The following is a 26,872-nucleotide window of genomic DNA, read 5'->3' on the forward strand; positions in this document are numbered from 1 at the left end:
ATTTTTATCCTTCATATTCTGTCCTCTTCCCCCAACCCAACCCTCAAATGAAACATTTCAACCCTCAAAAATTGTCATTTTCATTACATTCGAATTTCTCATTGTCAAAATACTTCATCCTGTGTGATTTATGAGCCGTTGTCCTCATGGGGACCAAATAAAATGTCCTTACAAGCTCAAAAGTTACTGGTATTACTATACTTGTGGGGACATTTGTTCCTTATAATTATGGCTGATTAACATTTGGCTGATTAAATACTTCATTCATTCATTTCTTTTCAGTTTAGTCCCTTTATTAATCAGGGGTCGCCACAGCGGAATGAACCACTAACTTATCCAGCATATGTTTTACGCAGCTGATGCCCTTCCAGCTGCAACCCAGTACTGGAAACACTCATACACACTCCTTCACACTCTCAGTCACACACATACACTACGGCCAATATAGTGCATGTGTTTGGACTGTGGGGGAAACTGGAGCACCCGGAGGAAACCCACGCCAACATGGGGAGAACATGCAAACTCCATACAAAAAAGCAAACTGGCCCAGCCGGGACTTGAACCAGCGACCTTCTTGCTGTGAGATGATCGTGCTACCCAATGCGCCACCATGACACCCTGATTAAATACTTTTTTTCATTTATTTATTTTTGGCAGCACTTGAGTTTAATTTTGGTCTCAAGTAAAAGGAAAAAAGTGACTGATCTACATTAAGTCCAGACAAATGTACATCTTAAAATTTGAAATAAATAAATCTGATTACATATTTATGAATTTTTTGATTAAATTAAATAAATAAAATCATATTTCATTTATTCAATCATTTTCTTTTTGGCTTAGTCCCTTTATTAATCAGGGGTCACCACAGCGGAATGAACCAACAACTTATCCAGCATATGTTTTGCGCAATGGATGCCCTTCCAGCTGCAACCCAGCAATGGGAAACACCCATACACTCTCGCATTCACACACTCGTACACTACGTGAAGTTTCACACACTAATTTCGAGAAGAGCACGTGATATCATTAATCACCAGCTAGCCAATCAGATCATTCTAAATTTAATATAAATATCCAGCCTAAGCTTCATTCCTCATCTTCGTTTTGGAAGATCCCCCCCCCCCACCTATCCCTTCTCCCTCCTCCTCAATTCTAGGATCAGGCGACACGGCGGCTTAGTGGCAACACGACGGCTTAATAAGGCCATTGGTTTAAACACTAGCTGAGCCAGTCGGCACTCTCTGTGTGGAGTTTTCATGTTCTCCCCCAGTTCGCGTGGGGCTCCCCCCCCAACCCCAGGTTTCCAACTACAGTCAAAAGACATGTAACACAAGTTAAAGTCACAAGCATGCAATAACATACACACTGGCGCAGTTGGCGGACTATACTTGGAAAGTTATCGAGAACTACCTGATCTCGTATCCCTCCTAGTGCTCATTGACCAGACGGGAGCCTTGGGCTCATCTATCTCCAAGCTCAAGGTTCTATCCCGGCACAGCATGCCACACCTGCTAACATAAGCCCCTTTCACACAGTGATACCAGTAAATATCCGGAAAATTTCCGGAACGACTTTACCGGTAAATTAAAAAAAAGCGCTGTTCACACAGGCGAGGACGTTGCGGAATTTTTCCAAGAGCATTCACACATCCATCCCAAAATGCCGGTAAATTCTGACATCATTAACCAGAAATGACCTCTAAACGGCTGCGCTTGTGTTTATAAACATTTGACTACATTACAAACTCTGTTAATGGATCAGTATTGAGTAAAACTCCAATGAAAACATAGAGAAACACTTTCGCATGTCGAGATGTACTTGATATGTGTGTGTGCTGGCTGCTATGGGCGCTCACGGGCACACGCAAAGCTTGAAGGTAAACAAACAACGGATTATCATAACAATTTTATTGATAATTATTTACACAGTTAGCATTAAGAAGGAACATATAAACGTGATCTGACTAACATCTAGCAGCTAAAGGTGTCTGGAAAAATATTCAAAGGCTTTTATTCTCCTAAACCACGCACACGTGAACGCGTTTGACTGTTCTGATTGGCTAAAGTAGATGTCTCACGTCTCACTCATTGCTCTTTCCGGCAATCTTCCTTCTGCATTCACACAACGCAGCATTCCGGCAAATTACCGGTAATGTTACAACTTCTCTTTCCGGAAAATAGCCAGAACGAATTTACCGGTATTTTCAAAACGAGCCTGTTCACACATACACACCTTTCCGGAAAATTGCCGGTAATTTTCCGGAAAGGTGTGTATGTGTGAAAGAGGCTAAAGTCAAGCATTACCTAAGTGTGAACTCTTGAAGGCCAATTTAGCTTATTCATTTCCACTATAGCGCATGTGTATGGACTGGGGGGGGGGGGAACCGGGGGGAAATTTCTTTTGCATTTATTGTGAACTTCAGCTTACCATTTACAAAACCGAACAAATACTAAATTTAAAACAAAGACATGCAATAATTAGATAAAGAGGTGCAAACGTTAATTAAACGATCTCCCAAGTGAATTTATGAAGACTTGGACCAGATCTACATGAATCTACACGCTTCGACTGTACAGCAGACGCACATAAGAGAGAATAAACAGAGAACAGGACTTGCTGATTTACATCACATTTTGAGAAAATATTGTCTTAAAAAGATGTTTTTGATTGGGGATAACATGAATTCGGCACATAATTGACACCATGTTGCAAAATAAAATCTATTGGATTTGCGTTGGGGAAAAACGAAAACAACACAACCGAGCGTTTTTTCGACATGCATAACAGAACACAGTGCAAAATCTAATAAAGGCAGTTTATAAAGGAGAATTCCTGCGCTCTGTATTCTGCACGACAGTAAACAAGGCCTTCAGTTCAAAGATTCACCACAGAAGTGTACCATTTCAAAGCCAGGGAGCTTTACAGAGCTGGAGTCGCGGTTTAACAGCGACAAAACACTTGCAAATAAGGAGCAAATGGAGAAATGACGGTGTAAAAAAAAGAGCACAGCAACACGCTCAGGAATGCAGATGCACACAAAAGCCATGAAAATGTAAATGTTTGCTCGCTTGAAGCTCATTTCCACTGCATGAGTACAACAGAGACAGAGCTATAGTGCAGTATGTGACCGTCAATGCATTCAATGCAAATGATATACATATTTCTCGTTAACTTTTGGCCACAGATGCATCTCTTCCAGCAAAAACGTTAGTTTACTTTAGGAGTAATTGGTTTAGTAAGCATTTTAGAAACAAATGTGGGACGTTCGAAGCTTCTTCAAATAAATTGGGTCAAAAATATTGACTTTAATTTTAATCTGGAGTCTAACAAATGGAGGAAAATAAAGCTGTATTACATTTTTAAAAAAATGTTTTGATGTTCATCTTTGACCCACATACTATATAATGCGGAAATGCTGATATCATCTCTGTAGCTCAGTGTGTGTGTGTGTGTTCAGTCAATGTGTAATCAAATGAATGGAGGTGAATTGAGTTTGACTGCATCAGCACTATATTAATCACACCAACACAAACATGCTTTCGCAAGCCTCTGATGGTCAAGTGTGTGCATGTGTGTGTGTGTCCAGGGTTTGCCTTCTTTCATAACGCCGCTTTTGAAAAGAGTTCAGAGCTTTTGTTAAAGCTAGAAGACTGCTGCAATCAAAGCAGCCTTTATCCCAGACGCTTATCTGCTTTCTAGATATGTTTGTGCAGGAATCTCAGTCACAAAGCTAAACCATCGCCAACAAAACTGAATCATCTGCCTAAAAGAGCTCAGCAATCAATTATACATCAATTAAAGCACTAATTTGTGTTTTTCGTAGATTGAAATCATTACAAGTCCACCTGCATCAACCAGAGGTTGAAGAAGCTGCCACAGAGACTAAGAGAAATGTCAATGACGTCCATCGATCAATAATCCAGATCCCCAAACAAAAAGCAAGCACTGACCTACTCGCAGCTCCTGGCCGAAGACGGTGCGTTCGCCCAACGCTGAACAGTTCCAGCGGCCGTATCTGAACTGGTACTGGCATTCGTTAATGCCCAGCTGCGCTCCTTCTCCGATCACGATGATGGCGTCCGGCCGGCTCTGGCAGATGGCGCGCTGACGGGGGGCGAGACCCGGAATCTTATTGCAGATGATGTTCGCACCGAGAGCCACCACTGAGGAAAGAGCCCTGCAGGACAGAAGACACGCAAACCAAGGTTATATTAGTTAACGAAAACTAAAACGATTGGTCAAAAAAAAAACGAAGTAAATTAAGTGAAATAGTGAACAGTCACTGAAAAACTAGCTTAAAAAAGTGAACAATTCACATTAAGTTAAAACTACACTGCAAAAAAAGTCTTCTTAGTAAACTTTTACAAACTAATTTCGAGAGAAGCACATGATATGATTGATCGCAGCTGGTCCCTCATCCGTAACCTGTAATAATTAATAATAATAGTCTCCTCGGCTATGGAACTCACTTCCACTAGATCTTAGGAGCAGTGATAGTCTTCACAATTTTAAATCACGTCTAAAGACCCATCTTTTTAAGCAGGCTTTTACTTAACTTTTTTTTTATCATGTTTTTTTATGTTCTTTTATATTCGCTATTGTGTTTTAACTTGTTTGGTCAATGATTGTTTTTAGTAATGTTTAATTTGTTTAGCATGTCTGCTGATACTTATTGTAAGGCGACCTTGGGTGTCTAGAAAGGCGCCATTTACAAATAAAATGAATTATTATTATTATTATAATCCAATCAGATTATTCCAAGCCTACAATAAATAGACTGATTTCACCCTACTGCTTTATCTTAGTTTTGGAAAAATCCCCCCTTCCACCCCATCTCCTCCTTTTTCTCCTTTACCAAGGGGAGCTCTCGAGACCTGATTTTGGACACCCTTACATGCTAATTGACCAGGCAGAAGCCCTGGGCTCAATAATCTCCGAGCTCATGGTTTTCTCCCGGGACAACCTGCCAAACCTGCTAATAGCGTCAAGCAATATCCAAGTGTGAACTCTTGTACTTAGATTTTTTTTGTCTTGCTTCTAGTCCAAACACCTAAGTGAGGTTTATTTATAAACCTAATTTCGAGAGGAACACGTGCTTTTGATTTATCACGGCCGGTCTCGTATTAGCTAATCATTATCTTCCAATCATATGAGCCCTAAGCTGCTATAAATAACCACAGTTTATACCCCCCTTCCTCCCCAAATCTCCTCCTTTACCGTTGATCAGGCGGCACGGCGGCCCAGTGGTTAGCACTGTGAGCGCCACAGCAAGAACACTGCCAGCCCTGGTTCCAGGCAGTTTCTATGAGGAGTTGGTATGTTCTCCACGTGTCCGCGTGGGTTTTCCCGGGGTTCTCCGGTTTCCTCCCACCATCCAAAGATATACATCATGCATAACAATCAAGCACTTTTCTTGCCCCTTTTCTCACATGTTCCCTTAGCTACCACAGCCAGGGAGTTCTGAGACACACGGAGCTAAAGCTCCCCTCTCACTCTGCGAACGGGAGGAAGCCCCGGGCTCGAGGATCCCTTGAGCTCGGGGCTCTCTCCCGGGACAGCAAGCCAAACAAGCTTTTGATAGATCATCACCAGCTAAGTGTGAACTCTTGAAATATTTTCAAAAGAAGAAGCATTTTCTAGAAAAGCAAAACCTATTGTCTTCTTCCCTAAAAGCAGCAAAATAATCTGCCCATAGGTCAGCAAAATAATCTTATGTCAAAAGGAAAAACTAGATTATTTTGCATACGTCAGGACAAAAACAGTAGAAAAGAAAAGCATGAACATTTACATTTACATTACATTTAGTCATTTAGCAGACGCTTTTATCCAAAGCGACTTACAAATGAGGACAAGGAAGCAATTTACACAACTAAGAGCAACAATGAATAAGTGCTATAGGCAAGTTTCAGGTCTGTAAAGTCTAAGAAGAGAAGTATTGATGGTATTAGTATTTTATTTATTTTTTTGGTACAGTTAGTGTGATATTCAGAGAGGGAATTGCAGATTAGGAAGTGAAGTGGAGACTAAATAGTTGAGTTTTTAGTGGTTTCTTGAAGACAGTGAGTGACTCTGCTGTTCTGATGCAGTTAGGGAGTTCATTCCACCAACTGGGCAGATTGAGCGTGAGCGTTCGCGAAAGTGATTTCTTCCCTCTTTGGGATGGAACCACGAGGCGACGTTCATTCACAGAACGCAAGTTTCTGGAGGGCACATACATCTGCAGAAGTGAGAGCAGATAAGAAGGAGCAAGGCCAGAAGTCGCTTTGTAGGCAAACATCAGAGCTTTGAATTTGATGCGAGCAGCAACTGGCAGCCAGTGCAAACGGATGAGCAGCGGAGTGACATGTGCTCGTTTAGGTTCATTGAAGACAACTCGTGCTGCTGCAAACAAACATGAATAGAGTTTAATAGACCACAACAGCATAAATTAACATGACATAGAAGCATAATTAAATAAAACAGAACATATAAGCCAAAAGTGCAAGCCATTTCTGTAATATAGAATAGATTAGGAGAAACTATAGAGAAGAAACAAAAGAAATAAATCCAATAAAGATGAATCCAACCGAGTTCATAAGACCACAAAAGCATAAATGAACATGATATAAGAGTAAAACTGGAGAGAAAAAAAACATAATCGAATTGAAAATAAGCCAGAAGGCCGGTCCCTTTCTGTTATATAGATTAACATAGACCAGGATATAGCAGTATAGAGATAACAGGACATAAACAAAGTAGAAAAGAAAAACATAACCAATTGAATATTGTAAATGTAGAGCTGAATAAAACAATAGAATTGAACAGCCCTACCTGCTCCTATTGAATAAAGTACAAAATAATAGAGCAAGATAACCAGACAAGAACAGGAAAATAAGAACATCTGAATACAAACAAATATAATAGAACCAAAAGTGAGCATAGAAAGTAATAGAGGAGAATTGGGCAACACATGACTGTAATACAGCATAGAATGAATAGGACTGAATATAATATACTGTATAACTGTATGTAACTGATTGAAAATGAAAATACAACTGAAGATGGAATAAAGTAGGATAGATATTAAAAGAACAGAACAGCACTGTATACAAAAACACAACTGAACAAAACTGAACTGTAAATGGTAATGCATAACCTTTCAATTCAATTGAAAAGTAAACTAACTATAACTAAATATAATAAAATTACTAGGATAGAATAAAACAGTATAGATAACTATAGAGCTGAACAGTGAAAATGTCACAAGAATAAATGGCATGAATGAATCAAAAGAAAAACAACTGAAAGTAAAGTCATAATATTATAGAGCAGGGGTCACCAACCTTTATGAAACTGAGAGCTACTTCTTGGGTAGCGATTAATGTGGAGGGCTACCAGTTTGATAAACACTTCTCAAATAACAAATTAGCTCAATTTACTTTTAATTATACATATATAGTACAATTAAATAGACCCGAGCAGCATAACTGAATATGACAGAATAAAACTGAGTAGGATTTGAGTGAAAGTCCCAAAAATCCAAACAAATGTAAATAGAATCAACAAGATATACAACAATTATAAAAAAGATATATAACAACTATAACTAATGCTGAGATGACATTGATATTTGTGTGCAATAATTCCAAAATGAATGTCGAATAATTATAAAATATTAATGATGATGAAAATGACAATAATAGTAACAATGAATTACATTTGTCATCATCATGCTGCCTTGAATGTGCATGAATGCGAGTTATCTGCTGTAAAAGCCTGTTACTTTATGAAAAATAAATGTATAGTTTGCATCAAACAAAAATGAAGCATTGCAGTGAGAAATATTGATTTTGTACTGCTGTTTATATATGCATGTCAGTTTAATAAATAATATTTCTGCTACAAAACAAACAAATGATTTTAATAAATAATTAAATTCAAGGCTGAAAGCTGCAAAACAGTCATCAGTAACTAAATAAAAAGAAATTATAATATACACCTCAAGAAAGAATAGACAAAAGAAAGTAAGTAAAGTCTCACTTCTATCACTCTTTAAAAGTTTTGGTTTCAGTTTGTGTCAATTTAAAGGTTCAGTCTGAGATGATCTTCATTTTTCTGTGTTCGCAGGTGAGTCAGCCGACCCAATTTATGAACATGATTCTTGCGATGACCACCGGCGCAATACCGCTTTGTTATGAGCCGCAGTTTCAGTGTAAACTTAGTAAAGGCGAGCTTCTTTGGCGATGATATGTACAGTATTAGATTTGACTTTTAGCGGACATTTGCTCTGAACACGCAGTGAATGCAACACATCGAGATTCGGGCGCTTTCTCTGAAAAGCACGTACTCGAGTGATCTCAGCTGGTGGATCAATATTCACCACACGTCATGATCGCTCTCATCTGCGCCTCAACTTTAGGTGGGGTTTGCAAACCTGTGTGCTTTAAGATTTCACTCTTCAGCCGTTTGCATTTCCCGTGGTCATAAAAGCTCCTTCCCTGTCATCTGACAGCGGAATACCTTGAGTGATTGACGGCTTATATAAACCAATATAGCGGCAGGGAAGAGCGATTCAGCACGTTTTTACAAAAAACGTTTTGCACTACAACCATTATCTGCAGTCGCACTAATGCGCCCAAATATATTATGAGGTCGCATAGATTAATTTTCGGGCGCATAAGCGACCAAAATGGTCGCAATTTCGAGCCCTGATAGAATAAACAACACACGAATACTAAACATGATGGAATAAAACTGAACACCACCACAAACATGGCACAACTGAACAGAATAAAATACAGCACAACCACATGTTATTATATTGTTCACAAGTGAAAAAAGTTTTTCGTTTTTTTCCCAGACATTTAAAAAGAATATATTTTAGAGCAGGGATCACAACACCAAGAAACAAACTAGGGATGCTCTGATCAGGATTTTCACAGCCGATATCAAGCACTAATCCTTTGTCATGGTGAATGGCTGATACTAAGTACCAATTCTGATGCTTCATTCATTTATTCATTCATTTTCCAGGGCCAGGTCACGAGGGCAGCAGTCTTAGGGGAGAACCCCAGACTTCCCTCTCCCCAGAAGCTTCCTCCAGCTCCTCAGGGGGGATCCCGAGGTGTTCCCAGACCAGCCGAGAGACATAGTCCCTCCAGCCTGTCCTGTGTCTTCCCCAAGGCCTCCTCTCGGTGGGACATGCCTGAAACACCTCCATAGGTAGGTGTACAGGAGGCATCCGAAACAGATGCCCGAGCCATCTCAGCTCAAACTCGCTCATTCTGAGGCGGGAACCGGCGGACGTGCAACAACTTTAATCATAAGGTAAACACAAAACAAGTTTCCAATTGGAGCTCCTTCACGTGACTCAGCACTTGTACACACTCGCTCCGCCCACACTCGTCAGCGCTACCAAGTCGACCAATCACAGAGCTTGTGCTTTGCATCGTGAGTTACATTTTTTAAAAAGGTGCGCATCGGCGTCAGCCACGATGAGCGGTATGAGGTCCATACACATACGCTTGACGCAGAAGTATAAATCAGCCTTTAGTATGATACCTAAGTTGAGATCTCTCCTTACCGAAGAGAATAAATGAAAGATGCTGCATATAATTTCTTTAACATGTCTCTTATAACCATTTAGTGTGGGCATGTAATCAACCCAAGCTCATTCTGAAAACGAAGTCCCGCGGACGTTTCTGGAGACAGCGGAATACGACCTGGGAGGTACGTACGGCTGCATTTATTTTTTTCAAGCGAACGCTGCGGGGCGGTGTGACGATGTTCCCTTTCGCGCTTGCTGGCCGGCCGACCGCTTACCTCCTTGTGGAGGGCTTCCCCACTGCAACCCGTTTGTCCACTCAGCTCAACGTGTACGTCGGCAGGCTCGAGATGCAGAGAGGAGTTGACCACGGCGATCGGTTTCGAGTCCGGGGAGGGGCGGTTCCAGCAATCAGGTAAGACAAAAACAGAATCCCAAAAATTAAGTGAACGAGTCTCGTAACAGGGTGAGAACGCGGTGAAATCCGAAAACGCGGTAGAAAAAAAAATCAGGGCTTTTCTTTTTTTGGACGGCTTTTGGAAACTGTTGCTCGGGTTTAGGGAAGCGAGCGGGCGGGCGGGTCAATCGGTAAAATTGGTTGGGTTCAGGGAAAGAGGAGGGCAGGTTTGGCCGATTGGCCGGTCGCGCAGTCAATCATCCGGTCAGTCGGACAACGGCCTCTGGTGGGTTCACGCGAGAACAGCGCGGGCGCGAACTGCACTCGCACAAAAAGCGCACAACAGCGGCCTCTCGCGGATTCGCGAAAAACAAAAACTGCAGCCATACGTACCCGCCGGGACGTATTCCACAGTCTCCAAAAACGTCCGCGGGACTACGTTTCCACAATGAGCCTGAGTTGCATGTAATGGTGAGAAGCAGCTTTACAGAAAGAATAGATAAAATGACTAACAAAATAATTTGAAAACATTGCAAATGATAGAAGAAAATTCAGCATGTCTTAAGGAAGTTTGGAGCTCATATTTGATGCATAAGAAGTTAAAATGTAAACCTATAAATCAATGACTTCTTTACTTAAAGAAAACAGGTCCATAAACTACTGTTTATTGCAATAAGAATATTACAATAAGCTATATTACTAATTATTCAAGTTATAAATAATTGTTTAGCTTTTTTATTTCCCTAATATTTACAGCCAGGTTTTAATGCACTTGCAATGTTGAAAACACAGAACCTTCAGTTCTGATATATAAAAAGATTTCAGTTCTTATATGTCCTCTGCTTGTAAACTCAAAAAGGTTCATGAGATTGGCCAGATTGATCGAGTCATGAAATGTGATTATCGGCTGATAGTATGTCTAATGTGAAACATTGCGATGGATGATGGCATCGTTGTCGTTGGCGGCAGTGAATAATTTTGAATTTATGAATAATTAATAAATGCATAACAAAAATAATTATTTGTAGCCTAATGTTTCAACTACCTGACCCGCATGGTCTTTGTTTTACCCATAACCAAATCATAAATAAATAAAGATAAGCTACACACAAATGACCACCTGTCAATCACTTTCTCCGCAGGACTTTGGCATGAATCAGTGCGGTTTACAGTTTTTATCCTGTCATTATAAGACTTTTGAATAATACCATTTCTTAAGCATTGTTGATAGCCAGTGTTAAAAATAAATCAATAAAATTGTTAAACTAGCATAAATTGTTAATATTACAACAAATGATGAAATAGGTATTTAAGTATTAAGTTATTCTCTTGAGAGATTTTTTAAAAATAGGTTATATCTTATATAATTATATTTTTATGGAATTAAAAAAGCTTATTTATCATGTTAGGATTTTATAGTGTTTGTATAGTGATTTTTTTTATGTTCTTGTTGGGTCTGTTGCAACGTAATTTCGTTCTGCATTACAATTCTATTGTGATGTGTTGGATGACATAAATAAAGGAAACTGAAACTGTTCTGTGTCGTTATAATGGCGTCCACAAAGTTGGTTGGTAAAAAAGGTGCAAAACCAACAGCAACCAGCCAACAGTGTCTGAGGTTTACACTAAAATGACTAAGTACAAGCGTGAAAGCAAAAGACTGAAGCAGTGTACTGACGCTGGGACACGTTACTAAGGGTGTCACGATTTCGATTTTTAATCGAAATCGATCTAAATTTATGCTCAACTTCGATTATCGAATCTAAAAATAGAATCGTCGATGCTGCCCCCCATGTCACGTCAGCTTGGCTTGCCAAGCGGGAAAATAACAGGCTTGTTGAAGTGCTTGTTGAACTGCAGAAGCAGGAGACCCGTCGACAGAGCTTAAACCCTCTCCTCTTTCAATGAAGTCGGCGGTGTGGAAGCATTTTGGATTTCCAGTGAGTTATGTTGACAACGTTCGTGTTGTCGACAAAAAAAAAACACAGTTTGCAAGCTCTGCTATGTACGTATTACGGTTGGGATGATAGACGATGGGCGCATCGCGATCCTCCGCCCCACACCCGTTGCAAATCCGCTCGCGAAAAGTACACACTCAGGCCCTGTTTACACTAATGTGTCTTTGTTTTTAAATGGCATTTTAGAACGACAACGATCCACATCCACAGTGGCGTGTAGCATTTCTGAGCAGCCCTCCTTCCTCACTACCGCTGAAAACGCACATCATGTGACCACACAGACACAGACGCACACACATTGTCATGCGCTCGAGCGGACTGCTTCAATCTTTCACTCGCTTGTACTTAGTCATTTTAGCGAACACCTCAGATACTGTTGGCTGGTTCCTGTTGGTTGTGCATCTTTTTTACCGACGCCATTATAACGACACAGATCACTGCCTATTCACGAGTCCCGCAGAAAAAGTGATTGACAGGTGGTAATTATGTGCGTAACTTACCTTTATTCATTTACTGTATGATTTGTTTATGGGTAAAACAAAGACCCTGCAGGTCAGGTAGTTTAAACGATAGGCTACAAATAATTAATTTGGTATTAATTAATTAATTAATACCAAATTAATTATGGTCTTTGTTTTACCCATAAACAAATCATACAGTAAATATGTAAATCACACGTGTAAGGGTGTCACGATCCTCCAAATCCTCGATTCGATTACATTTTCGATTCTAAAGTCACGAATCGAATAGAATCGTGACTTTAGAATCGAAAATGTAATCGAATCGAGGATTTGGAGGATCGTGACACCCTTACATGTTACCTGATTCAAAAGACCGAAAAGTCGTCAGATAGAGACAAGATTAATCAAGTTTAACAGCTATAGTGAGACGCGATCCAGTGGTACATCCTTGATAAACTGTCTGACGTGCACTGCTCTCTGGGGTTTTGTGCTCAAAGCACCCACTGACTGCTTGAGCTGAGACGCGCGCATATGCTGCAGCACATGCCAGAGAGTGTGTGTGTGGTCACGTCATGTGCGTATAGTGTGGGTGGAAATGCTAGGTGAATCGCCAGTGTGGACTTGAATCGTTTTCATTCTAAAATGTCAAGTTAAAACTAAGACGTATTAGTGTAAACGAGGCCTGAATGTGTATTTTTCACGAGTGGGTTGCTGCTGTGATGGGGCGGGATGAAGGATCGCCATGCCAGCTCAGCTTTGTAATGCCTATCAGCGACGATTGCATCGTCTATCGACCGAACCCTATCGGCCGATACCGATCTCTGGCCAATCGATCGGAGCATCTCTGCGAGAAACCATGATTTTTTTATCCAAGGCTATGATGATAACCTGAACAGGATACAATAGAACTGAATAAAATCCACCGCAAATACTGAGCACGCTATAATAGAGCTGAGTATAGAATAAAACCACTGAACATGTTATAATAGAACTGAATATTACAGTAGAGCAGAGTAAAACTGAACAGCAGCACTGTCAATAATAAAGCAGAATAGAACAGAACAGGGGCCTCATGTATCAACGCTGCGTGCGCACAAAAACTGCGTACGGCAGGTTTCACGCTCAGAATCGCTCACGTTTGGATTTACTAACAATGAACTGAATGTGGGAATGTGCACAGCTCCACGCCAGCTTCATGCCTGGCGTACGCACATTTTTGTGCGTGTCTGTTTTATTTCCATTGGCGACTCCTAGAGGCAGTTGTGTTCAATTCCTCTCTACAAAGTGTCTGAGCCTTGCAATGGCAGCTGTATGAGACAGGTTCATCTAGCAGGTATATAAGGTTTCCATACCATACAGTTGACCAGCCAAACATTAAAGCGCAAATTGCAGCGGTCGCCTGTTTCCCAATGTAATCTACTGCACGCACATTGCTATAAAGACACTATCTGAAGATGAATTTGCATGCGTGAATCAGAAACATTTCCATTCAATAAATGTGCAAATAAAATATGATGCACAAACTTATTAATGATTCCTACTTGTCTTTCTCGTGATAAATAGTAGGCAAAATCTGATATGTAGCGGGGGAAAAAGAGAATAGGTGCGTTCGACTTCATGCAGCGCTGCGCAGATCGATCGAAATCTGTCTTAAAGCGGTGCATTCTGGTTAGAAATCTTGTCCGGATTGATGCTGCGCCGACGCCACGTGACTGTCACATGTGGCATCAAAGTACCGCGACAGCGCTCCGAGATCAGACGGCAAACTCAGACCGCGCAGCTTCTGAAGAGCGACTGCAGGAGCTTTGATGACGACACCGATATTACACAATTGGCCGAGTTCACCACATGACAACAAGCACGTGTATTTCGGGTTTATAATTGGACAAATTCCGATTCAAAAGTTTCAAAACAAACAATTCACTTTTCACACCCTCTCTATCCTGCACACATCTTGCTTATTAAATATTTTACTGCAGTAATCATTTTACTGCAGTAAATCAGTAATCATCAAACTGGTTATAAAGGTTAGCTTGTTTGCACAGGTTTATTTTTTAACTTTTTTATACAGACTATTTACTGCATTCATCTCCATGAACGATTTAAATGATATATTTTAGCGTATATTTTAGTGAATAACCTAAATAAGTCTTACAGACTTGAAATAAGAAAACCATCATCATTGATCCTGACACCCTAAAGCTCTCTTAACAAATTAAAGTAAAGAACTATTTTATTAAATAATTATAAAATGGTTTTGTTATTATAATATAAATATATATTTTATTTCCTGTCTAGCAGTTTAAAGGCGACCTGCTCTTTCTGGGAAACTTCTACATCGCTCACTTATTTTACCTTTTGTTCTTTTCAACACAATCTTTTTGGATTAAAATGCTTTTTTGAAAATTCATTCATCATCCAAAATAATGTCATTTATTAAGACCTAATCAAAACACCTTGTTTTGCTTTTTACATTGGATATTTTTATATCTATAAATGTACATAAATGTAAACCCTTTTTTTTAGCATATTCAAACAAGAAGTATTAGCCTAAAGAGTGATGTTTAACTCCTAGAATTTATGCTTATTGCTTTGTATTCAATAGACCTGTTTGTTTTTATGTTTATATTAACCTCTCATTTCCTCTTATTTCTCTCATGCATTTGTTATATATTTTATTCATAATTCTCTCTTATTGTTTAAAAAGGAACTATAGTTTGTAGAAACTGTATTCTGTTTTATTTGTAAATGTTTTGTTGTTATAAATAAAAATAACAAAATATTTGAAGTGTCCAGCTGTCCGTCTTGACGGCTCCGTTTTCAACTCCGCCCCCGCTTGCGTTCGGCTAATCTCGTTGATCACCAGCTGCAGCTGAGCTTCATGTCTATAAATCATATCACCTATAAATCACACTATTAATTGTGTTAACCGTATCAGCTAAACTCTCCCACTCTATTTTTTTCTTTTGTTGTTAATTCCGGAGAACAAATTTGCTAATAACACCGCTTTTTTCCGGTCTACCTCCGAAAGCAGCACCTCCAATTCAAATTCTGTTCAAAGTTTCTCTTCTTGCTTGCTTTTGCCGTTGCTTTTTCATTGGGTTTTGCCAAAGTAGAGTCATTAGCATATTCATACGGGGGAGGAGGCAGGGAGGGGTTTTGCGCTCGTGCATGTTGCGCTCAGTTTCACGTTCATTCTGATGTACAAAAGAATATGTGTGAGATTCGGCGTACATTTAAACTTTTACAGCACATTTACAGCACATTTACAGCTTTGTGCATACGCAATGTTTTAGTATGATTTCCACGCAAGTCTTCGTACATGAGGCCCCAGAACTGCTGAAGAAGACTGAAGTAAACAGAAAGAACTCAACAGTACACAAAGAACAGAACTGAGCGCCTTATACAGTGCAGAAGAGAACAATGTGTTACTGGTTATAAAGATCAGATTTTTTATGCCCATTTTTTTAAAATTCATCTCATATTTTCATGCAACTGTGACCACACAGAGTGGGTCATGTTCCAAACACACACATCTCTGTCATCATACGGCTTTTCGTGTTGATACAGCCCTCGACAGCGCTCTTAATATGCACACTGAGTATTTTTCGGCACTCTGTGTGTGTGTGTGTGTGTGTGTGTTTGCAGAAACCCGGGCGGCTAAACAAGCGGGCTTCAATGTTTAACGAGCATTGAACCCGTTCAGATATGTGCCTTTCAAACAAGTCAGAGACGAGGGCTGTAAAAAAAGACGCATGCCAACTTTGTAGAATGACGTCAGCGAGGATCCACCGCAAGAGAGGCAAGTTGCAACAAGTAAACTGTGTGTCAGCAAAAACACCACGCAGAGATGGACTTGTGTATTCCCAGTCAAAATAGATCAAACGGCGTGCAACAAAGACGAGGAATGTTCATTGGAAATCGAATATGGCCGGTTTGATTCTTCTCTGGTTGTACTTCTATGTCCACAAAGGCTTAACAATGACTCTTAAATACAAAACCACATGTGTGATGTCGTCGAGGGACCCCTGTGTTTAAGAAACATCTCCTGTTTCTGCATATAGTCGAGTCGCGAGCAGCTAAAAGTGTATGTTTATTTAAACCCTTCAGCGAACACAAACTAACACTCGACCACACGTTAATATGGCGGCACAATGCACAGCCATCCAAACCCGTGCGTTTGGCCATTAGGTGAACACTAGGAAGTTTCACTGCCAAAACCAGAGCTCTGTTCTAAACCTAGCAAGCTGCCTACTCAGACAGCATCATATAGAGTGGTTTCAAAACAGTACATTCAATGTCTAGCCAGCATTACATGTATCCTTTTAAATGCAATGCAAAATGCTTGTAAATGGCAGATTGAGATTAATATTAATTGTAAATAAGCTTATGGCAATCACATAATACTTCAAAACACTCAGGCAACCAGATAATGAGCTGTAATGTTTTTAGAATAGCATAACAACAAAATGGCAACCACATCACAAGCATAAAAGCAATAAAATGTTCATAATATCACAGCAAAATCCTGGCAACTGCATAACGAAAATATAAAAGTTACCATAGATAATACCCTGACAACCACATGATGAGCTACAAAACATTTATAATACCATAGCAACACCATGACAACCACATGTTGAGCAACAAAACATTCAAAATATCATCTCAACACCCTAATGAGCAACAAAGCATTCCAAATACCACAGCAACACACAAGCAACCCCATAATGAGCAACAAAACATTCTAAATACCATAAAACACCCTGGCAACCATGTAATTAACAACAAAAACATTTCTAATACCATAGCAACACCATGACAACCCCATAATGAGCAACACAACATTCCAAATACCATAAAACACCATGACAACTGCATAATGAGCAACACAACATTCCAATTACCATAAAACACCCTGACAACTGCATAATGAGCAACAAAAAAAAACATTTATTATACCATAGCAACACCTTGACATAACATTCATACAAAAAATACCTTAGCAACACCCTGGCAACCACACAATGAGCAACAAAACGTTCCAAATACCATGGCAACCACATAAACTGCTATAAAATGTTCAAAATACAATAACCACACCCTGACAACCACATAATAAGCAACAAGACATTTCAAATACCATAACAACAGCTCTGCAATCACACAATGATATATATATATATAACATTTCAAATACCATAGCAACACCATGGCAACCATATAAGGAGCAACAAAATATACCAAATAACACAGCAACACATTGGCAACCACAAAACAAGATACATAACATTCCAAATACCATAGCACCCCCCTGGCAACCACATAACAATATACATAACATTCCAAATAACAAAGCAACAACCCTGGCAACCAGATAAGATTATACATGGCAACCACTGAAAAAAAAAAAACACTAAACCACTAAAAAAAAAAAAAACAATAGCAACACCCTGGCAACCACATAGTGAGCAACAAAGCATTCCAAATACCTTAGAAACACCCTGGCACCACATAAGGAGCAGCAAAACATTTGAAATACTGTAGCAACCCCCTGGCAGCCACATAACTAGATACATAACATTCCAAATAACATAGCAACACCCTGGCAACCAGAAAAGAAGATACATAACATTCCAAATACCATAACAACACATTGGCAACCAGAAAAGAAGATACATAACATTCCAAATACCATAACAACACATTGGCAACCAGAAAAGAAGATACATAACATTCCAAATACCATAGCAACACATTGGCAGCCACATAAACTGCTATAAAATGTTCAAAATACCATAGCCACACCCTGGCAACCACATAGTGACCAACAAAACATTCCAAATACCATAGCAACATTCTGGCAGCCACATAACAAGATACATAACATTCCAAATAGCATAGCAACACAATGGCAACCACATGAACTGCTATACATGTTCAAAATACAAAGTTCACACCCTGGCAACCACACAGTTAGCAACAAGACATTTCAAATACCATAACAACTGCTCGGCAACCACATAACGGGATATATAACATTCCAAATACTACAGCAACACCCTGGCAACCACATGACATTCCAAAACTGCTATAAAATGTTTAAAATACCATAGCCACACCCTGGCAACCATATAACTGGCAACAAAACATTCCAAATACTATAGCAACCTCCTGGCAACCACATAACTAGATACGAAACATTCCAAAAACCATAGCAACACGATGGCAACCACATAAACGGCTATAAAATGTTTAAAATGCCATAGCAACACCCTGGAAACCACATAATAAGCAACAAAACATTCCAAATATCATAACAACATAGCCATATTAGCAACAAAACATTTCTAATACCATAGCAACACCTCTGCAACACAATGGGACGCAAATTCCAAATGCCAAAGCCACACCCTAAAAACCCCATAATGAGTAAAGATTCATCACAAATACCATAGCAACATACTGGCAACCATATAATGAGCAACAAAACATTCCAAATACCATAGCAACACCCTGGTAACCACATAACAAGATACATAACATTCCAAATAGCATAGCAACACAATGGCATCCACATAACAAGATACATAACATTCCAAATAGCATAGCAACACAATGGCATCCACATAACAATATACATAACATTCCAAATAGCATAGCAACCCCCCTGGCAACCACATAACAAGATACATAAAATTCCAAATACCATAGCAACACTCTGGCAAACACATAACAATATACATAACATTCCAAATAGCATAGCAACACCCTGTCAACCACATAACATTATACATGACATTCCAAATACCATAGCAACACAATGGCAAACACATAACTAGATAAATAACTTTTCAAATACCATAGCAACAACCTGGCTACCACATAACAATATACATACATTCCAAATAGCATAGCAACACAATGGCAAACACATAAACTGCTATAAAATGTTCAAAATACCATAGCCACACCCTGGCAACCACATAGTGACCAACAAGACATTCCAAATACTATAGCAGCACCCTGGCAACCACAAAATAAGCAACAAAATGTGACAAAAACAAAATATAAAAAATACTTTTGAACCTGCTAAACAGCACAACTTGGAAAGCACAAATTATCTTTTCAATTTGAAAATACAATAAAAACTGCATAGTATCACCCTGGCAACTGTATAATTAGGACCAAAATATTCAGGACAACTTAGTAACTGCATAGCAACACAATTAGTAACCTTAGCAACCATATAACAGACTACAAAACATTAAAACACCTAAGCCACAGCACAGCAACCCAGTGGCAAAGGGTAATGTATTGTTGTTTCCCATGTTTTTTTGAATGACGACACTACAGGATTGGCGAAACTGCTCGTATGATATAGTCATCACATAGTTTCATCTGCAAATGTTTTGTTTTTTTTTCTCTCAAAGCTCCATAAATCAGATTGCGGGCTGCAGAACATGCTGCTCTTGAAACAAATGAAACGCTCCACCCTTTTTTTCTTCTTATTTATTTGGCTTTCATTTAAAACCTCTTATTACGGCTGTCCTGCTCATCCAGTCATAAAGTGCCGGCTGACGTTGTTCCTGGTTAAACAAGTGATGTCTTTGGTTAAACAAGTTGAATATAGACCATATCCTTCAGAGCAGGTTATTGTGATGTAAAGCGCAAAGCAGTGATATGTGGGAAAGGAAAATCACACAGCGAGATTTAATAACTTCAGTTAATCCACCGGCACATCAGTAAGAGTTTGTTTTCTTTTTCGCAGATTAATTATATGAGAAGTAGATGCATACATGCAAATGACACACCGTATATATGACATACAATTTCATATTTGGATTTTACATATATGAAATATGTCAGATGCAAAATATATTAGAGACCATTGGAATTACAAATATGTACATATAACCCAGCAGGCACACAACGTCATAGGGCTTTAATATACAGTGGGTTAGATATGATGTCAGGTGACCAAAATGTCTAGCCAGCGTCTAAGGATGTTATTTTGACGTTTAATAATGACATCAAATGACGTTGATATTTGGTTGAATTTAGGTTGTGATGAAAGATTGACATCAAATACTGACATGTATTTGTCAGGTATGGCAATACAACATCTGATAGATGTCATAGTGGTAACATCAACACAACGTCAAGCTGTAACGTCATTAGACGTTGATATTTGGTTGATTTTAGGTTGGGAAGTGACCAGAATCTAACGTTGATCCAACATCTTAAACCAACGTCATATTGACATTAAATACTGACATTTATTCGTCAGGTATGGCAATACAACATCTGATAGATGTCATAGTGGTAACATCAACACAACGTCAAGCTGCAACATCATTAGACGTTGATATTTGGTTGATTTTAGGTTGTGTCTGAAAGTGACCAAAATCCAACGTTGATCCAACATCTTAAACCAACGTCATATTGACATCAAATACTGACATGTATTTGTCAGGTGTGGCAATACAACATCTGATAGATGTCATAGTGGTAACATCAACACAACGTCTAGCTGTAACATCTTTAGACGTTGATATTTGGTTGATTTTAGGTTGTGTCTGAAAGTGACCAAAATCCAACGTTGATCCAACATCTTAAACCAACGTTATATTGACATCAAATACTGACATGTATTCGTCAGGTATGGCAATACAACATCTGATAGATGTCATAGTGGTAACATCAACACAACGTCAAGCTGTAACATCTTTAGACGTTGATATTTGGTTGATTTTAGGTTGGGAAGTGACCAAAATCTAACGTTGATCCAACATCTTAAACCAACGTCATATTGACATTAAATACTGACATTTATCCGTCAAGTATGGCAATACAACATCTGATAGATGTCATAGTGGTAACATCAACACAACGTCAAGCTGCAACATCATTAGACGTTGATATTTGGTTGATTTTAGGTTGTGATGAAAGGTGACCAAAATCCAATATTGATCTTAAACCAACGTCATATTGACATCAAATACTGACATTTATTCGTCAGGTATGGCAATACAACATCTGATAGATGTCATAGTGGTAACATCAACACAAAGTCAAGCTTCAACATCATTAGACGTTGATATTTGGTTGATTTTAGGTTGGGAAGTGACCAAAATCCAGCGTCGAGTCAACATCTTAAATGGCCATGAAACCCCCCTCTTTCAGTTCAAGTCTACCTCAGAATTTTTACAAAAAATGCCTCATAATTGGCATGGAGCTCTGCGAGCAGAGGCAGGAGTGGGCCGTACGTACCCGCCGGGACGTATTCCACGGTCTCCAGAAACGTCCGCGGGACAACGTTTCCACAATGAGCCCGGGTTGCAAACATCCTTACACACTCATTCACACCTATATACTATAGAGAATTTAGCATATCACATGTCTCTGGAGTTGTGGGGGAAACCACAGCACCCAGAGGAAACCCACGCCAACACTGGGAGAACATGCAAACTCCACACAGAAATGCCAACTCGAACCAGAGACCTTCTTGCTGTGAGGCAATCGTGCTACCCACTGCGCCACTGTGACACCATTTGTAATTCCAGTGATTTTTAAACATGTAAGCTAGTTTTGCAATATTTTGAAATATATATTGCATATATGACATTATGTTACATATGTGAAATCCAAACTTGTGTCACACATGTAATTTGCATATATTGATGAGTATCAGATCTCCATAAGGGATACTACAGAAATCAAAAAAACCTGGGTCTATGATGATTTAAGTATTACAAAACTGAACTAAAATACAAAAATGCGACCTGCTAGCTGCATGTTTAATGGCTTTTTAACTAGTCCTCGTGTTCTCTGACCACACAGGTAATGCAAGAGGTTTTATCCTCCATCAAGTACCACCACACAGTATTTTCCCATCTGAAAATAGCCGAGCGACCCTACACTTAAATAGCCCCGAATGTAAGTTTAATTGTGGTCCATATAAAATATGACAAAATAAATCAGTTCTGTCTCGCGAGGAAGATTTCAAACATGAGTAGGATTTCCTGGTAAATGAGCGAATAAATAATCCGCGGGATGAGTGAATGCACTCTACTTTTAAACACAAGAAAATAAATGTTCCCTGTGCGCTTGGCTCCAGCTATCACCCAGTCCATTCTACTTCAAACAAATCCTGCTAAAACAAACTCTAAACTACCAACATGGATGAACTGGCAGCAGAAAACTCTCAAACCTCAGACTGTACATCTCCACGCATTCACAAAAGAGAGGAAAAGTGACTTTTATGGGCTTATTTATGTGTCTAAAACTCCAATTTATTAAGGTTATGTGTGTTTCGTATAAGGCAAAGCATTTTTCATACTAATGGGACTGATATTTTTCACTAAAAAGTCATTTTATTTTATCTGGGATTAAATAGTAATGCTGCTATGATGGTGGGTGGTTTTAGGATGTCAGGCTACAAGTGTTGTTTTGGAAATACGCTGGAATATATTTTATCTGACAACACTGTGTGTCTGAATTTTGGAAAATGTTACAGAAAAGTTATTTATTACAGAGTTTTTGGGTTGTTTAAGTACAATAAGGGCTTAGTCCCTTTACGTTTTGCACAGCAAATGTCATCCAGCTGCAACCCAGTGCTGGGAAACATCCATATACACTCATACAGTACGTGCAACTTTAGTTAATCAATTCTCCTACAGTGCATGTGTTTGGACTGTGGGGGAAACCGGAGCACCCAGAAGAAACCCACGCCAACATGGGGAGAACATGCAAACTCCACACAGAAACGCCAACTGAGCCAGCCAAGACTCAAACCAGCGATCTTCTTGCTGTGAGGAACCACTGTGTCACCCTGAGTACAAATGTATAAGCTATAATTGTAGGCAAAGCAGTGGCGCAGTAGGTAGTGCTGTAGCCTTACAGCAAAAGGTCGCTGGTTTGAGCCTCAGCTAGGTCAGTTGGCATTTCTGTGTGGAGTTTGCATGTTCTCCCTGCGTTCAGCATGGGTTTCCTTTGGGTGCTCCGGTTTCCCCCACAGTCCAAAGACATGCGGTACAGGTAAATTGGGTAGTATGAGTGTATGAGTGTGAATGAGTGTTTGTGGATGTTTACCAGGGATTGGTTGCGGCTGCGTAAAAGCATGTGCTGGATGAGTTGGCAGTTCATTCCGCTGTGGCGAACCCAGAATAAGAAGGGGACTAAGCCGAAAAGAAAATGAATGGATGAATGAATATATTAATTGTATGTATGTATATTATCTGCCTATTCTATATGTATATATTCAACATTTACTGTAAAACAAATCTAAAATTCTTTAGTTGAATCAAATGAACATTTCTAGTCATCTCAACTCAACATCAGTCCCACTGACAATAAAAATGAAGTAAAATTTTGTATAACAAAATATTTAGTTGAAATCTAATTAATGGATTAAAATGAGTTAAAGTAACATAAAAACATGTTGTTTTGATCTTTTGTCATATTTTTACACTGTTATTAAAAAAGCTAAAAAAAAAATTTTTAAGCTACTAAATTACAAAAAAAAGACATTAATTTAGTTTCGACTTTGTGTTTATGTATTTAAGGTTTAGTTAAATATTTTTTATGTTTTTTTTTTTTACAGTTAATAAATCAAGGTTATTTACTTAAGAAGTAAACATATTTTCAACAGATTTGAAGTCATTTCTTAAAAATGAATATATAAATAGGAATTTTGAAAGATCAGCCAGTGAGACTTGTTCAACTTTAAAAAACTAAAAAAAAATTTAGAATTTACTGTTAAAAAATATAACAACAAATGTATTTTATGTTAATAAAACTTATTTTAAGTTAATCAGGTTTCACCGATTTTTTTTTACTTAATATTTATAGTCAGTTTGACTAATGTAAGTTGAGATGACTGGAATATTTTTATTTTATAAAACTAAACAATTTAAAACAGTAAAGTTTTTGTACAGTGTACTGCAGAGTTTAATTCTTATGTTAAACGAAAACTCATTTATAATTTGTTTTTTGTTTTTTCAAAAAATCTGAAGAAACTTTAACAATAACAATTAAATGTTCCCAATTGTAGTAAAAACCTGGCAACGACATTATGAGCTACAAAACATTTAAAATACCAAATCCACACTCTGGCAACCCCATAATGAGCAACAAATCATGCAAAATACCATAGAAACACCTTGACAACCACTTAATCAGCAACCAAACATTTAAAATACCACAGCAACACCCTAACATGCCATAATGAGCAACGACACATGACAGATATTATAGTATATATTATAGTATATTATAGTACACCCTGGCAACCCCATAATTAGCAACAAAACATGCCAAATACCATATCAACACCCTAGGAACCCCATAATCAGCAACAAAATATGCTAAATACCCTAGCAACCCCATAATTAGCAACAAAACATGCCAAATACCATATCAACACCCTAGCAACCCCATAATTAGCAACAAAACATGCCAAATACCATATCAACACCCTAGCAACCCCATAATCAGCAACAAAACATGCTAAATACCATATCAGCACCCTAGGAACCCCATAATCAGCAACAAAATATGCTAAATGCCCTAGCAACCCCATAATCAGCAACAAAACATGCCAAATACCATATCAACACCCTAGCAACCCCATAATCAGCAACAAAACATGCTAAATACCCTAGCAACCCCATAATTAGCAACAAAACATGCCAAATACCATATCAACACCCTAGCAACCCCATAATCAGCAACAAAACATGCTAAATACCATATCAGCACCCTAGCAACCCCATAATCAGCAACAAAACATGCTAAATACCCTAGCAACCCCATAATCAGCAACAAAACATGCTAAATACCATATCAGCACCCTAGGAACCCCATAATCAGCAACAAAATATGCTAAATACCCTAGCAACCCCATAATTAGCAACAAAACATGCCAAATACCATATCAACACCCTAGCAACCCCATAATTAGCAACAAAACATGCCAAATACCATATCAACACCCTAGGAACCCCATAATCAGCAACAAAATATGCTAAATACCCTAGCAACCCCATAATTAGCAACAAAACATGCCAAATACCATATCAACACCCTAGCAACCCCATAATTAGCAACAAAACATGCCAAATACCATATCAACACCCTAGGAACCCCATAATCAGCAACAAAATATGCTAAATACCCTAGCAACCCCATAATCAGCAACAAAACATGCTAAATACCATATCAGCACCCTAGCAACCCCATAATCAGCAACAAAACATGCTAAATACTATATCAGCACCCTAGCAACCCCATAATCAGCAACAAAACATGCTAAATACCCTAGCAACCCCATAATCAGCAACAAAACATGCTAAATACCATATCAGCACCCTAGCAACCCCATAATCAGCAACAAAACATGCTAAATACCCTAGCAACCCCATAATCAGCAACAAAACATGCCAAATACCATATCAACACCCTAGCAACCCCATAATCAGCAACAAAACATGCTAAATACCATATCAGCACCCTAGCAACCCCATAATCAGCAACAAAACATGCTAAATACTATATCAGCACCCTAGGAACCCCATAATCAGCAACAAAATATGCTAAATACCCTAGCAACCCCATAATTAGCAACAAAACATGCCAAATACCATATCAACACCCTAGCAACCCCATAATTAGCAACAAAACATGCCAAATACCATATCAACACCCTAGGAACCCCATAATCAGCAACAAAATATGCTAAATACCCTAGCAACCCCATAATTAGCAACAAAACATGCCAAATACCATATCAACACCCTAGCAACCCCATAATTAGCAACAAAACATGCCAAATACCATATCAACACCCTAGGAACCCCATAATCAGCAACAAAATATGCTAAATACCCTAGCAACCCCATAATCAGCAACAAAACATGCTAAATACCATATCAGCACCCTAGGAACCCCATAATCAGCAACAAAATATGCTAAATACCCTAGCAACCCCATAATTAGCAACAAAACATGCCAAATACCATATCAACACCCTAGCAACCCCATAATCAGCAACAAAACATGCTAAATACCATATCAGCACCCTAGCAACCCCATAATCAGCAACAAAACATGCTAAATACCCTAGCAACCCCATAATCAGCAACAAAACATGCTAAATACTATATCAGCACCCTAGCAACCCCATAATCAGCAACAAAACATGCTAAATACCCTAGCAACCCCATAATCAGCAACAAAACATGCTAAATACCATATCAGCACCCTAGCAACCCCATAATCAGCAACAAAACATGCTAAATACCCTAGCAACCCCATAATCAGCAACAAAACATGCAACACCCTAGCACCACATAGTGAGCAACAAAACATAAAAAAAACAAATCAACACCTTGACAACTACATGGTTAGCAACAAAACATTCAAAATATCAAATCTACACCTTAGCAACCCCATAATGAGCAACAAAACATTCAAAATAGCAACTCAACACCCTGGCAACCACACAATGAGCTACAAAACATTTAAAATATTA

The 26,872-nt window shown here is 38.8% G+C and overlaps 1 protein-coding gene across 4 annotated transcripts in view; it reads right to left on the reverse strand.

Annotated features, from left to right (window-relative positions):
- The window catches only part of wnt7bb (wingless-type MMTV integration site family, member 7Bb), a 77,852-nt gene that overhangs the window by 37,312 nt on the left and 13,668 nt on the right, over window positions 1–26,872 (reverse strand). For all 4 annotated transcript variants that reach the window (XM_073942608.1, XM_073942606.1, XM_073942607.1 and 1 more), the window contains exon 2: window positions 3,951–4,177. In XM_073942608.1, coding sequence (XP_073798709.1) covers window positions 3,951–4,033 — 83 coding nt within the window. In that variant the 5' untranslated portion in view covers window positions 4,034–4,177. The remainder of the gene's footprint in view (window positions 1–3,950; window positions 4,178–26,872) is intronic.

The sequence above is a fragment of the Danio rerio genome, chromosome 25 (assembly GCF_049306965.1).
Source record: "Danio rerio strain Tuebingen ecotype United States chromosome 25, GRCz12tu, whole genome shotgun sequence".
Classification (NCBI taxonomy): Eukaryota; Metazoa; Chordata; class Actinopteri; order Cypriniformes; family Danionidae; genus Danio; species Danio rerio.